General features: G+C 36.1%; 1 protein-coding gene across 1 annotated transcript; it reads right to left on the bottom strand.

Annotated features, from left to right (window-relative positions):
• Positions 1–10,220: 10,220 nt before the first annotated feature.
• Positions 10,221–14,210, bottom strand: LOC130419391 (serine protease FAM111A-like). Its single transcript, XM_056746100.1, has 4 exons — positions 14,130–14,210; positions 13,573–13,689; positions 12,354–12,416; positions 10,221–12,242 (listed from the first exon to the last, which is right to left on the bottom strand). Exons 3-4 carry the CDS (start codon positions 12,408–12,410, stop codon positions 10,602–10,604), a joined length of 1,698 nt encoding a protein of 565 aa, XP_056602078.1. The 5' UTR covers positions 12,411–12,416; positions 13,573–13,689; positions 14,130–14,210; the 3' UTR covers positions 10,221–10,601.
• Between the last annotated feature and the right edge of the window lie 2,224 nt (positions 14,211–16,434).

Genomic DNA, 16,434 nt, shown 5'->3' with positions numbered 1-16,434 from the left:
ATTCGGTTTTATTTTTATTGGATTGGGTTGGATTGGATTCAATTTATTGTCATTACACATATACAAGTACAGTGTAACCAGATGGATTAAGAAGAAAAATACAGCATAACAGGAGGAAAGTGGTGAGAAAAGAAAAACAATACACATACAGTTTTTCTCAATTGCTTTGGCACATTTTTCGCAACAGTCTTAACATTCTCTAAACTGTGAGTGCAAATGTCACAACTGTTTGCTGGAACATAAGAACTTTATTGCATGTCTGCAAAATGAAGTTACTCACCCAAAACATTTAATTCATGCTTCAAAACCTAGTTATCTTGTCAGTAATTTGGCCAAGGCCACCAAAATATAAAGTACTTTTGTCATCAAGTGAGCCACACTGGTCAAAATGTTTAGTTGTTTTTTCACCATGACAGTCACCCATGGAAATTAGGTTTCATAAAAAAAAATTGAGAAGAGTCAATAGTACATAGAAAAAAAAAAAATAACATTTCGATTTATTCAGTACATTTATGTTTGTATGCAGTGTTGGGTAAGTTACTCTGAAAAAGTAATTAATTACTAGTTACTCATTACATATTCAATAGTGTAATTAGACTACTGTCCAAATTACTCTGTCCAAAAAGTATTTAGTTACTCATTACTAATGACTTTCTATATCCTACATCAACCTTGATTAGTTAAGTGATTCAAGGATAGACATGAAACAGCTTATTTAATTCATTCAAATAAATAATATTATTAACTGAGCAAAGTATTACAAATGTGAGAATTATACATTAAAGCACAGATTTTAAAGTTAGACTTTGAATTTTGATGTCAATTACACTATTGCACAGCATATATTTCACAAAGTATTTAGTTTAATTACATCAAAAGTAACTGCAATTAAATTACAGAAAACATATGAGTAATCCCTTACTTTACTTTTTCAAGGGAAAAGTAATTCAAATACAGTAACTAATTACTTAGTATAATATTACTTTGTATTACATGTAAACTGAAATCTTGCTTATCCAATTGCTTAACATTTCATATTTCTTACGGTATGTTACAACAAAAATACAATAGTAAATAACAACAAAATAACCTCCATGAAAAACTAAATATTCTTGTCGGACATCCTGTCGCTCTTGTTGGTCAGGCCAAAGATTTTCATCAACATCACATCCTATGTTTTCCATTGTCATGCACCGGGGAAAAAATCTCCTTGAATGCCGCACACATCCCCTGCAATGATCAGCTGTGATGTCCTTACATGCAGCATTCATGGCATCCATTAGAGACATCTGATCTTGTGGTCCATGATCATATATTTTACACCTCCAAGCAGAAAAAAACTCTTCTATTGGGTTTAGGAATGGTGAGTATGGTGGAAGCAACTCCACTGTTATCCTTTCATGTGCCGCAAACAACTCCCTAACAATGTTGGTTCGTTGGAAGCTGACATTATCCCAGACATCAACAACATAATTTGCCATTGTAGCAGACATTACAAACAATATCAATGTCAGATATTTATGTAATTTACATGTGTGTATAGCATAATACGATATACGATAATGGAGATGGTGGTCTAGTGGGTTAAACCACTGAACTGGCAACCAAAAGGTTGCTGGTTCGATCCCAGCAGGCACCACCAGTGTGTCCTTGAGCAAGACACTTTACTCCATGTTGCTCCAGGGGGATTGTCCCTGTAATAAGTGCACTGTAAGTCGCTTTGGATAAAAGCTTCTGCCAAATGACTAAATGAAATGGATAAATGGATACCAGTTTTTGATAAGTGAATGGATTGTTTTGAATGTGATGGCGTACACGATGAAAAATGATTGAGAAGTTGTGAAAAGTTTGACAGTTTAAGTGAGAATTGACTCATCAGTTTTGATCAACAAGCCCTATGCAATTATTTGTTGTGCTAACTGCAGACGATTGTACTTAATTTATGCACACATGTGCAAAAGCATGTGCAATTTGCTCAAATCAATAAGAAATTCCAATCTGATGTGAAAAATAAGCTAATTGTTCAGAGATCTGATCTTCTTGTTTTGGAAAATACAATTTTCATTTGAGAATTGAGCCAAAGCAATTGAGAAAAACTGTAATACACCATAGACAAGACTTGCAACAGGGGAAGGTAATCCAGCTCCGGCAAGCAGCCATCCGGTCCAGTGCAATTACAGCACCATTCACTGACCCGCTTATCAGGCTGGCGGTTCAAAGACACGTTTGCAAGTGTGAATTGTTGCAAACCAGGAAAACATGTCAGTTCTCGTTTCAACGTTGTGTTACAGTACTCTCTTCAATGCATACTCTCATACGAAACAGGTTCAGTTAGAAGTTGCCAGAATTGAATGGTGACATTCACACAAGTGCTATGCACCAGGACAGCAGAGATGAGCGTTCACATACATCCACAGCAAAGCTAACCAAATTAAAGAAACAAAAGAAATACACCCAAATCACAGCATGACATTCAAATAACACCCTGGAACACTCTGTACATTCCGTTAATAGATGTCTCATCTCTGTCTACAGCACATTACCTTCCATCCTCATGGTAGTTAAACAGTAGGGGAAGTTCAGAGAAATTAATTTTTCTAAAACTTTTTGAAATAACAAGACAGTACAACTGCACGATCATACAATATTGTTTTTAATATTTCCAAGTATTATTACAAATGAGATCAATAATGTCACAACATAATAGGCCTAATTAGACAGCCATCAACTACTATTAAGAAAACAAGATACATGATTAATTGAGCAGTAACAATCACAAACGTGATACAACCCACGTAAGGTGCACGTATACATTTTAATCCAGATCATTAAGTTAAAATATTCAATGAAAATATCAAAGAGGTATATTGTATGTACAATAGATAATTGGATTATCTCTGTAACAACTCAAATCAAGATCCATATGGGACTTATCTTTCAATTTGAGTTTGAACATGTTTGTGATTGTTGGTGCTCAATTATTGATTTTTTTATAAAAAACTTGAGTACGTGTGCAGCTAAACTGAAATGGTTTATATATAATATATAATGCAAGTTAACAGGGTCAGAAGAATATCTTACCAGGAAAGGCCATCTTGCATTGAGACAAAATGAGAATAAATTAGTTAATAGAGTTGGTATACACGTGGTTAGCTAAGGTTGATCCAGACACAACATTGACCTGGTCGCCAATACATATTAATTGTATTGTCTTTGAGTTTAAATTACACACACACCACACACACACACAAACACACATATCTATATTATATATATATATGTTAAGATGTAAAAACTGCATGGATAAGAATAAAACAGCATGCTTCAGGTCTGCATACTCCCCCTTCTCGCTCACGCGGCCAAAGACAGAACCCAAGAGGAGAAAGTGATGTTTTTTAATCACTAGTTAACGTGGCCGCCATTTTGTGGTGACAATGAAACTGGATAACAGAAACAGACGAGGCCAACGAACGAGATGTCAAAGAGGAATAAAATAAAGAAATATTCAGCAATCCACTGCAAAAACTATTAGTGTGACAGTACAAATCTTGCCTTTCATCGTTTTCCCAAAGTCCCTGAAAGGAAATTATTCACAAAAGTGTTAAAATACTGTGTTTTGAAGTGGGAGCTTTATTATGCACCTGCTAAATTTAATTTTTCATGTAGTAAAATTACTTTTAGGAACTGCATGTCCTGGCCGTACAAACCATAATAATGATTTATATAAAATTACACTAAGTTAGAATGAGGCTTATTAAATTCATTTTAGGAATTCATTTATTTCATTGATACATTTTTTGGCGTACACGATGAAAAATGATTGAGAAGTTGTGAAAAGTTTGACAGTTTAAGTGAGAATTGACCCATCAGTTTTGATCAACAAGCCCTATGCAATTATTTGTTGTGCAAACTGCAGTTGATTGTACTTAATGTTTGCACCCATGTGCCAAAGCATTTGCAATTTGCTCAAATCAATAAGAAATTTCAATCTGATGTGAAAAATAAGCTAAATTCAGAGATCTGATCTTGTTGTTTAGGAAAATACAATTTTCATTTGAGAATTGAGCCAAAGCAATGGAGAAAAACTGTAAATAGTTTTATTTTTTATGTAATATACATTTTATTGTTAATGAAATTGCAGGTTTCACTGACCCGTCATGTAATTACCACAATATATTATGAATAAGTTAGGCCGTACGTAATTAGTAGATGAGAACCCTGCTGTCACATTTATTTATGTATGTTTTTAGTATACTTACCAAGATCAGTCTTGTACAGCCAAGGGAAGTATTTCCCCTCTGACAGCCAAGCTGGGTCAAAACCTTTCATCCGGTGATGACTGGAATTTTGATGCTTGTCAGGGGCAGGATGCGCAACACTTAGACTTGGAGCAGAAGAGCTACTCCGGCAGCTACTCGCAGTAGAGTGAGTGTTGCCATCTTCAATTCCCTGTGAGCGTTTGAAAAACCTGTTTTCATCTGAGTGACGCGACATATTTCCCGCCGCGCGTTTCTGTCCGCTAGTGTTTGTTTGTGTGGGAGTGTGTGCGCGTGCGCACTCATTGGGATAATTGTAAACGCGCAAACACAGACAGAAAAGACATGCCATCGTGGAAATAAGATAAATAACATATTACTTAAGGGCTATTTAGTTTGTTTAATAAAATACCAAATTGTAATATGGCGCTATAAAGAAAATCAAATCAAATTTACTTGACGTTCAAGGGTGGCGGGGCGCCCCGCTTATATAATGGTAGGGGAAACACTACATGTAAACTAACAAACATTACGGACAAAAACTAATAACATTTACTGTTATTTATTTTAAGAACGTTTGCCTTCTGCGTTGAGATGTTTAACATTTGTTGTGTCGAAGTAAACAAAGTTAGTTTCTTGACTTCAGTCAGTGCTCAAGTGATATCTTACCTAGTGTTATCCTTGTTACCTGCCAGTCCCAAGGGGCAATCGTGGCCTAATGGTTAGAGAGTCGGACTCGTGACCAGAAGGTTGCCAGTTGCCATATTAAAAATCAGGAGTTAAGAGATTTTCACGGTTTAGACCAACAGTCAACAGCGAGACGTCGGTCTCTTGTTGGATTAGAGAATATCTATTGGATATTTTGTTCTTGCTATTTAAGACACGTTTCAATGTTAATCAAAACTATCCTTTCTTTCTTGTTTTATCCAGTCTACGCCAGCAGAATTTCGAGTCATCATATAAAAGCTCCTTCGAACCGCTGCTTTCATTTACTTGATTCATGGAATCAAGTGTTGCTAAAAACCAATCAAGAAGGGAAAATGGTAATAAATACAGTGTGAATTGTCCTAAATTAGATTAGATTCAACTTTATTGTCATTACACATATACAAGTACAGTGTAACGAAATGTAGTTTAGGTCTAACCAGAAGTGCAGTTAGCAAGTGCAGGAGATACAGTTTGAATAAATACAGAATACAATACAAATGTTCTTTGCCAGTATGACAGTCGGTATGTACTATGGACAACATATACAGAAGGATATATACTGTGAACAACAATGTAAAGGTGGTTATGAACAGATAACAATATAGACTATACAATAGTGCAAGTGACATTAATTAGACATTAGCTATTAAAGTAACAGTGCAGTAGATGAGTTGATGCGGTTATTGAAGTTATAGTGCAATAGATGAGTAGATGCAGATAATACAGTTACAGTGCAGTCAATGAGTTAGTGCAGTTATGGAAGTTACAGTGCAGTAGATGCGTTAATGCGGTTATTAAGGTTACAGTGCAGTATATGAGTTAATGCAGTTATTGAAGTTATGGTACAATAGATGAGTTAATGCAGTTATTGAAGTTATGGTGCAATAGATGAGTAGATGCAGTTAATAGAGTTTCAGTGCAGTAGATGAGTTAGTGCAGTTATTGAAGTTACAGTGCAGTAGATGCGTTAATGCGGTTATTAAGATTACAGTGCAGTAGATGAGTTAATGAAGTTATTGAAGTTACAGTGCAGTAGATGAGTTAATGTGGTTATTAAAGTCACAGTGCAGTATATGAGTTAATGAAGTTATTAAGGTTACAGTGCAGTAGATGAGTTAATGAAGTTATTAAAGTAACAGTGCAGTAGATGAGTTAATGAAGTTATTAAGGTTACAGTGCAGTAGATGAGTTAATGCAGTTATTGAAGTTATGGTGCAATAGATGAGTAGATGCAGTTAATAGAGTTTCAGTGCAGTAGATGAGTTAGTGCAGTTATTGAAGTTACAGTGCAGTAGATGCGTTAATGCGGTTATTAAGGTTACAGTGCAGTAGATGAGTTAATGAAGTTATTAAGGTTACAGTGCAGTATATGAGTTAATGAAGTTATTAAGGTTACAGTGCAGTATATGAGTTAATGCAGTTATTAAGGTTACAGTGCAGTGTATGAGTTAATGAAGTTATTAAGGTTACAGTGCAGTATATGAGTTAATGCAGTTATTAAAGTTATGGTACAATAGATGAGTTAATGCAGTTATTGAAGTTATGGTGCAATAGATGAGTTGGTGCAGTTAATAGAGTTTCAGTGCAGTAGATGCGTTAATGCGGTTATTAAGGTTACAGTGCAGTAGATGAGTTAATGAAGTTATTAAGGTTACAGTGCAGTATATGAGTTAATGCAGTTATTGAAGTTATGGTACAATAGATGAGTAGATGAGGTTATTAAGGTTACAGTGCAGTAGATGAGTTAATGAAGTTATTGAAGTTATGGTGCAATAGATGAGTAGGTGCAGTTAATAGAGTTTAAGTGCAGTAGATGAGTTAGTGCAGTTATTGAAGTTACAGTGCAGTAGATGAGGTAATGCAGTTATTGAAGTTATGGTACAATAGATGAGTAGATGAGGTTATTAAGGTTACAGTGCAGTATATGAGTTAATGCAGTTATTGAAGTTATGGTGCAATAGATGAGTAGGTGCAGTTAATAGAGTTTCAGTGCAGTAGATGAGTTAGTGCAGTTATGAAAGTTACAGTGCAGTAGATGAGTTAGTGCAGTTATTGAAGTTACAGTGCAGTAGATGAGTTAGTGCAGTTATTGAAGTTACAGTGCAGTAAATGAGTTAGTGCAGTTATGAAAGTTACAGTGCAGTAGATGAGGTAATGCAGTTATTGAAGTTATGGTACAATAGATGAGTAGATGAGGTTATTAAGGTTACAGTGCAGTATATGAGTTAATGCAGTTATTGAAGTTATGGTGCAATAGATGAGTAGGTGCAGTTAATAGAGTTTCAGTGCAGTAGATGAGTTAGTGCAGTTATGAAAGTTACAGTGCAGTAGATGAGGTAATGCAGTTATGAAAGTTACAGTGCAGTAGATGAGGTAAATGAATGAATAACTGAACTGAAATGAATAACAATAACAGTGACATTAGCTGGAGTTTGACAGGCAGGGTCACGATTGTCTAACAGTTGACATGGTAGCACTGACAGTTGACTCACCTGTAGTTGGCCCAGGTATCGCAACCTCAGTCTGGCTCATGTACGTCTGGGTTTGATGGGCCTGCAAACCATGTCACAGATTGAAATCACATCGAAATGATGAGATTGAGAGCATCAAAGTTTGATTTCAAGCATTCATTACATTATTAAGACTTAACGCTGGATTAGACACACAGGGTCACGATGACGATACTCCTTGGTGTTTCTTGGTGTTTTAAAATGTCTTCGAAAGTTCATTTTAATAATTATTTATCACGTGTAGTGGAGTGAAAGTATGATATATGCTTTATAATGTAGTGAAATATTTTTTCTGAAGAAATCACATTGTGATAAAATACAGATAATTAAAATATACTTTTAAAAATAGTAAAAATACTTTTACAAAAGTAACAAAAGATTTTATAAACACTTCTTTATAACACTTCTTCTGATTTGTATCTCTTTCCGCTCAATAATAGTTTTATTTTGTTTTATTTTGTTTTTATTAGTTGGCAAATATATTTAAATATGTATTCATCAGATTATTTGATTCTTCAGTGGAAGCATGTTGTTGATGAAAATGATTGTCAACTGAAGTAACACCGCTAACCAGATAGAAGTAGAGGATGGTCACAGTCCTATTCCAGCACACTGCATTCTGGGCCGTGGTCCAGCTGATGAGCCTTCAATATAGGCGTCCCCGAATACTTACCTTCAGTGTTAGTAGTATACGCATAAACTGTGTGTCAAAGGCCTCTCAACCTGTCAATCAAAGTTTTTTTTTATGGGCTGTCGATCTTGTTGACATTTATGTTTCATGACTGTTTGTTGGGCATCATCTGTCCCCCCTTCCTACAGTAGACTACCTACCTACACACGACCCCTCACAGCCTTATCACAAACTGTGTTTTCAACCTGGCTGATGTTCTACTATAGTCTACATTGTGTGAAAGACGGTTGTGTTTGTAATTAGAGAAAAAGTCTATGATTTTTGAGTTTTTTATGGCTTTTATCTGGCAAATGAGTGTTTGAGACTTTGGGTTCAGCATTCTTATCAAAGTGGGATTGTCTCCAGTCTCCCAGTCAAGTCACGTCGACCAGTCAATCAAACTGTGTTTTTTATGTCCTGTCAGTCTTGTTGTCAGTTTTGTTTTATGATGTGTTGTTGTACATCCTGTCCCTCTGGACAAACAGACGGGGTGATTGTCTCACAACACGGTGTCAAACCCGTCTGCTGCAGCGGCGTTAATAAAGCGAAATGTTTATGCATGTGACGTTTCTTCTAACAGTGAGTTGGTTTAAGACTTTTATCTGACAAATAATGTAAGTGTTTGAGACTTTGATGTGTGCAGTCTTATTAATGTGCCATTTATCTTTTGAACTTTTTCAGAATGTTTTCATACTTTTATTCTGCTTTATTTTTTTACTCTACCACTTCTAACATTACTTGCATGGTTACTTATTTGTCGCTTTTAGTTACATTTGTTCAGATGACCTTTGTTTTAAACAGTTCTTTGATTTTGTACAAAAGTCTTATTGACTCGTCATTTAAAAAAAATGGTTCCCCATGATAGATCCAACTATGATATATGGCTTGTAGATCTTATAGATCTAAACTTTGAGTCCAGTTTCACTAGATCTCTCTCCGTCAGGAAGAAATTACACCTGGAGATTTCAACTCCGTTGTGAGTCAATCCTTTAAACCAACCACCAGGGAGATATGGAGCTGAAGGGAAGAACAGCAGGCAGGAGACAAAGTGATGTTAAATAGACAGAGAAATTATTTATTGAATAATCTCAGTTGTGTGTTGATGCTCAGTCAAGCTCTGTCAAAGTTCATCTGACTAGACACAGATTCAATATGTGTTTTAACCATTCAAGATTACAGTATCAAAACATTGTCTCATGACATTAGTATAAACCTTGAGCTGGAGACCAACGGATAGTCATATCAGCATAAGACACAATACAACTCTCAACGAGGTTAAACAGCAGGAAAGTAAGGAACAAATAATACGAATAGAAGTGAATAATAAAATAATTGAATGAATACATATGATAGATGAATATTGTAATAAATGGGATAAATGAAATAGAATAATAAAATGAAATAAACACAAAACAAGTGTATGTTTCTATCCAGATCTATCACCCGCCAAAGACGAGTTATTACGGCAATCTGTGTTTGTACTGTTGTACAGCAGGTGGCGCTATTACACACCTTTGGGAAAAGTACCAGAGTCCCAGAACCTAGAACGTATATGTTTTAGCGGTTTTAATGATTGTTCTGAGTGTTATCTGTGCGGAATCTTTGACAAAAAACTTTACTTATCTCGGCTGTTTAATCAAAGTGACGCATTTTTGAAGAAACCTTCCCACATCCACGGAGTGATGAAGATCAATGCACATTGTGAAAAGCGCTATATAAATTAATTTAATTGAACTATAGATTGAGAAAAAACTTTTCATCAGAAAAAGATGATCAAGTTTTATTTGTGTTTAATTTAAATGCTTTATAATTGACAGATATTAACAACAAAGTCTGAGGAAATGTTTATAATGTAGGAGACCTGTAACAAGATTCTGAAAGCTGAGACATTGTAAACATTACTCGTCATGTACACCAACATTTACTTTATTTATACACTATACAATACATTGCAAGGTCATTTGTCATGAAACAGGTCTGTGTGTGCGCGCATTTTCTGTTTGCTTAATTGATACAATTTAGCTAAAATTATATTTTGTATTTTTTTAGAATGTGATATGTCAATATGCACGGAAATTACAACAGCTAAAATGCCTTTATTTTAATTCAATATGTTATTTAGTGAATTATCCACAATCTGCAGGAAATTAAACTGAACTGGAATGTGCAGGACCGGAGGTGGAATTTACTTTAAAGAAATGTAGCTTTCCTGTAGCTCAGTAATAAGAGCATTGCGTTAACAATGCAAGGTCGTGGGTTCGATCCAAAGGGATTGTACATACTTAGAAAAAAAACAAAATGTATAGGAAAATGCAATGTGGGTCGCTGTGGATAAAAGCGTCTGCCAAATGCATAAATGTAAATCTAATGTTATTTACACAAATGGTGAAACGAAAGTTAAAAAATTGAAATCCCTGAGACTTGTACGCTATTGTTTCTTATGTTCTTCTTCAAGTCCTATGTCATCCCCCTGTTGTTCCACACTTTCCTGATGTCCTCTATGATGGGCTCCAGAGAATAAGCATATTCTATAATTTTTCCTTTACTTGTAGATTCATCTTTGTGAGTAAAAAAACCAGTGTGAATACCAATCAGAAAGCAGTGTTCATCAAAAACTGGAGAACCAGATGATCCATACGTGAAACAGGAGTCATAAGTGATCTTGTTGTTTTCAAAGTATTGTGGTGTAATGACATGAATGGGATTATCCATAGGTCTTTGTGCATTCACCAAGTCAATAATGAAGCAGGGGTCCACTTTCTTCACCCCTTTACCTGGATGACCCACAATGCAGATCTGACTTCCAGGGTGTGGAGGAGAATAACTGTGATGAGAGTATAATTGAGGAATGTCATCATGTGGATCGGCTGCCAATTCAAGAAGAGCGTAGTCAAGATGCCTGCCCTGGCTATCTTCTCCATATGCAAAAGCAAAAACTTCTCCCTTAACTGGCAGTTCTGTCACTGCTGACTGGTAATCTTCAAAGATAAATGCAGTTGTTACAGTCTTCTGTAGTCTCCATGGATGAGGATCCTGAATGTGTATAACAAAGGGTCCAATAACATGTGCATTAGTGAGGACATATCTGTCGAAGAGTAAGAAGCCAGTTCCTTCAGGTTTACCCTCCACTCGAATCTGACATACAGCATCAGACAGTTCTGCAAGCTTCTTAATTTTCTTCACCTCCAAAAAACTTTCAACACTTTTAGCAAATTCTCCTCTAAAGAATTTTTGCTGCTGAGAATTGTTTAAAAGATTTTCTCGCCGTTTTACCTGCTGTAGTAAACCTGCAAACTGCTCACGCAGAAGTTCCAGAATCTCTTCAGAATCTGGAATTTCTTTAGGTGCAGACCGTCTAGCTGATGGTCTTGTGGAGTTATTGGGGTTTTTCTTGTGTTTTGTTTCGTGCTCAGTGTTCACAGGTGTCTGTCTGGTGTCAGCATCATCTGTCACATCAACATCTGATGCTACATCAGGTTCAGTCTGCACTGGAAGGGTCAAATCCTCTTGACTATCAGGCTGTTTGGTGTTTCTGAGAACAATTACTTTAAAAATCTTTTGATCCAGAGCTTCAACAGGCTGTGTCATCTCGTGTATGATCTCTGTACCAAACTCATAGAGCGCACAGCGTTTTAGAAACAGGTTATTGTTGAATCGCCCGTCACGCTTGAGAGCAATTTTCAATGTCTCTTCTTTGTGTGCATATACACAAACATATTCTACTCTGGATCTCAGTACTTTGCTCTTTAGTAAGAGAACCAAATTGTGTCCTCCCCTTTTTTTTATGAAAAAAGTGACAAACTGGTCAGGATTACTTGGGAGTGATTTATGCTGTTTTTTTTCAGTCATACTTCCATCATTTTTAATAAAAGATACGTCTATAATCTCATCGTGGTCAATGAGACAGCAGGGGAAATCCGTCTTCACAGCTGCTTTAGGCATTTGGTTAGCTGATCTTAGAATAAGTACTTGCTTTTTGTTCTCTTCCCTGAAAGAAGGACTTTTATTAAGAGCATCTAGTACCGTCATGGATGGATTACAATGTACTAAATATGTTTCAGAGTTTAACTGAAAATGCAGGTCTTTGCCCTTCTTGTCCTGTTATATAAAAACAAACAATTGATGTAAATGAAAAAAATATTTAAGTACCACTGAATAAACGTTATTTAAATGATTCATTAATGAGTAAATGTGTTGTAAGTGATCAACCTGCTGCTGGTCTTTAGAGAATTCATCTGCATCTTTTTTCATAGGCACTTTATCCATCCTTTCCTGGAAAAATGTAAACAATAATGTAAGATTGTACTAAAAGGGACAGCCCAGCTAACACATGACATACCGGTTACGTAATGTATCGGTCATTTTTGGTAATTTCATGATTTATCAGCAGGCAACGTAGCTGGCATGTCCAAGGAACGTAATTTCATTACCATTAAATGACCAATTCATGACGTCGCCTGCTACAGTCATGCAAAATTGCTAATTTTATTGAGCTTCTCTACAGGGTGTTTTTTTGCTAAATGGTAGTCTAGGATGGCAATAACCCCAAAGTAAAACTTTCAACGCACCCATAAAGGTTTTTGAGATGTTGCACCTCAAAATGTCCCATAAGTGCAACGGCCCATTGAAGAGTAATGTAAGATATGCCAACTTCATGGGTCCATTACTTAAAAATGCTACAATAAAAATATCTGTTTTTTGCTAGATGGTAGTCAAGCATACTGGGTATAACACCTATGTGGAACTTTCAACGCACCCTTAAAAGTTTTCGAGATGTAGCACCTCAAAATGTCCCATAAGTGCAACATCCCATTGAAGAGTACTGCGAGATGTCCCACGTTAATGGGTCCAATACTTAAAAATGCTACAAAAAAATGTCTGTTTTTCGGCCAGATGGTAAACTAGGATGCTGGGTATAACCTCCATGTATAACCCCTCCCCCCACACACACACACACACACACACACACACACACGCACGCCAAGTGACACGCACACACGCCCACGCACCCACTCAGACACAAAGTTTTTTCTTAAAACGTAAAATAAGAGAAATGGCCCCTAAGCTAAGCTTGAATAAGAAACTGGTAAAGCGGATGCTTCTCGTTTTTAAGGAGGAACGGATAACGTCAATAAGAAACTGCGAATAAGAAGCTGAATTAAGCCTCGTCATTTTTACGCGGTTTCAGAGTCTGCTCCCGCATTGAACCCAACAAGTATCGCAGACGGACACGTTATAAGAACAAAGCATTGTAACAGACTCCGACAACACGCGTCTGGTTTCATTTTAGTCATTTAGTAGACGCTTTTATCCAAATGAGGAAAAACAATGGAAGCAATGGACATTCAGCAAAGCTAAGCACGTTTACAATGCAGGATAAAAGGCAAACATAACTCTGTATTTGATAATAAAGTAAGATAAACTTCACCTCGTACAAACTAAGTCCCGGAAATCGATGACTCACATTTGCCAGCGCCCGCCGAAAAGGGATGGGCGGATCGATCCTAACGTATCGCTACTACCGATACTGATTTACTTTAGCTACCTATAGCGTCAGAACAGAAACAGAAAGTGAGATTTCCCGCACACACCCCCTCTCAACATGTAAAAGAAACCGGAAGTTAAATACACACATGAACACCGTGAACTACCACAAAATAGCCTACATTTCAAAATATACAAATAAAAGTCAAATATAAAGTTCAGTTACACTACTTATTGTCATGCTGCGTCCATATACCCCCACTTAAGGTCTTTGCACTTGTGCAAATATAAAACGTTAACTAAGGGAGTGTTTCTAAATATGAGATAAACAGCAGTTTTACCAACTCGTTTTACTTTTACTACGAAATTATATGTAATGAATTTTACAGTGAAGTCAAGTCAGATTTATTTTTATAGCCCATAATGTGTATTGTATCAAAGCAGCTGTACCCAAAAAACAAAACACATATTAGCCAAAAGTAGATTCAATATAGATATAACCTTAAAAGTAGAAGTATAAAGTACAATGGAAAGCTTTCCGCAACATCTCGCGAGACCCGAGCATAAAAAGTCCCATGATAGGCTCAGCTTAAATTGCGTGTGCTCGCCAAGTCTACGAGTTCGTAGGGTGTCCCATTTTCAATCTTTTAAGCGCTCAGAAGTCTGTTCGCGAGCGCCTCCTTTGTGCCCTCGATGCAGTGTTCTGCGACCATTCACATTGATGCAGACTCCACTGAAGTCCCCTACCCAGGAATCCTTGCGGACATCTACATTAACATGACGGATACATTTTTAAATGCATGTTTTGATAATATTCATTTATTAATTACTTACTTATTCAAATTATTCACATTATTGCTTATTTATTTTCTATTAAGCCAGCTATTCAAGAATAAAAACTTTTAATGAAGTGCATTTTCTTACTTAAGGAAATAAGCCATGTTTTGTAGATTTATATGTAGTTGTCTATGGGCTCTTTAAAGCTGAACAACACAGCTTCTGTATTGTAGAGAAATATTAAATAACAAGATATTAAGAAGTGTATACAAATAAATAAATATACATAAACAGTTGCATTTATGTCATGACAAATTAATGCATTACAAATATTAGTATCTATTGCATAATGCAAGCGAGCCATATCAACATATGAAACACAGAACAATAAAACAGGCAGCTCCAGTCCCAGGTAACTACAATTTGGGCAACAAGTGTGTTCACGGGAGCTGCGCAGACCGATCAGCGAATGATGACAAAGTACCGCAAGAGTGATTAGAAAGTGCTCTTTCCGGTGTGATAACCTCAAGGATTTCCCAAAATGCACTCCCATGTACCCTTGTGGACTCGTGCTTAGTGCCCTATAGGTCTGTGCCAGGTTGATTAAAGCACCTAATATTTTTCCCTTAAGTATGACACTAAAGGGGTGATTTCTCTTTACCAAAGACAATAGGAGAATAACTTAAGTAAAACTTAAGGTATATTTAAGGGCACACTTAAGGGAAAATTACACTTTAGGTGCTTTATGCAACTGGGCCCTGCACTTCCTGACGTCACCAAGTGTGGACTCAGAGGAGGTCCACAAGACCGGAGTGCGGAGTTCCAAAATGAGATAATTCTATGTGCTTGTGTTAGTTAGCTTTAAAATCCAACTGCAGTTTGATTGATATTAATTGAACCAAACTCTTCAAATATTCCTTGATTTATAAGGTCCTATTTTGGATATGTAGTGTCCAACAACAAGTGTACAAGTTGTAAAAACAATTTTATTTAGCAGACGCTTTCATCCAAATGAGGCAAAAAAAATGGAAGCACGTTTCAAAACAGGTTAAAGGTCAAAAATCTTTATTTTATAATTAAGTAAGAGCAACTTCACATTGAACAAACTACGTCCCGGAAATCGATGACTTTCACATTTTCTGTAGTGATGGGCAGAGCCAAGCTATGTGAAACAAATGGTGTGACCGAAAGGTTTTCATATTAGATTGTATCAGACAAGTCTGTGGCTTTACTAAATTGCTTGATAATAAATGACAGAAGGTAGGCCTAAGTAAAGAGCTCTTACTCATCTAGAAGCAGCTCTCCTTATGTGTTATGAGTATTTCAGTCTTTTTCCGCATGTTTTTGTTTTTCTAAATCATAGTTGTACAAAAACGGTAGAAATGCCTTTTACAGTATGACATGTTGTTATTCTATCACGACACCAAGGAAAGTAAATAATTTTGAACTCATAAAACGCTTATGCAGTTGTAGGTGTTAACTTTAGAGACATCGTACAACCCTTTAAATAATAATTGTACTTTACATTTGATTGTGACACTTTTCAGCTTTCTAATAGTTTGAATTCAATATGTTGCAACCCGTGTACCTTCATTTTAAATTTACAATAAAATGCAATGTGACTTTAACACCTGCTTCTTTTCGTTTTCATTTTAAATAGTTAAGGTCAATTGATTATCAAATATTTTACACATCGAATTGTAAAGAAGTACTTAGGGAAAAACAATTCAGTGATCAGTACACAGACAGTGCTGCAAGACTATGTTTAACTAATAAATAGATGCAGCCAGGCTGTGTATAGTTATGAAACTGACTGACCTCAGTCAAAATGATTCGTTTTGAAACTACTAGAATCATCAGACACACAATAGCCCATTATGAACTGTAACCAAAACTAGACTAATAATCCTATTACCACTTAAGTGATATTTGATATTTTAGGTGTATTTTCTGCCATCAAGCTAACAGCCTGGTGATCACGGAGAACTCACATATTAGATTCCCTTCGAGGCCAATTTTAAAATAGCGA

The sequence above is a fragment of the Triplophysa dalaica genome, chromosome 4 (genome assembly GCF_015846415.1).
Source record: "Triplophysa dalaica isolate WHDGS20190420 chromosome 4, ASM1584641v1, whole genome shotgun sequence".
Taxonomy (NCBI): Eukaryota; Metazoa; Chordata; class Actinopteri; order Cypriniformes; family Nemacheilidae; genus Triplophysa; species Triplophysa dalaica.
The sequence above is the reverse complement of the archived record's forward strand: the minus strand, read 5'-3'. Positions and strand labels throughout refer to the sequence as shown.

Bases quoted from the DNA above. Each gene is read 5' to 3' on its own strand.
- LOC130419391 (XM_056746100.1), bottom strand. From the start codon at position 12,410: ATGGATAAAGTGCCTATGAAAAAAGATGCAGATGAATTCTCTAAAGAC. The intron at 12,243-12,353 runs GTTGATCACTTA...TTTATATAACAG, and splicing joins TCTCTAAAGACCAGCAGCAG to GACAAGAAGGGCAAAGACCT.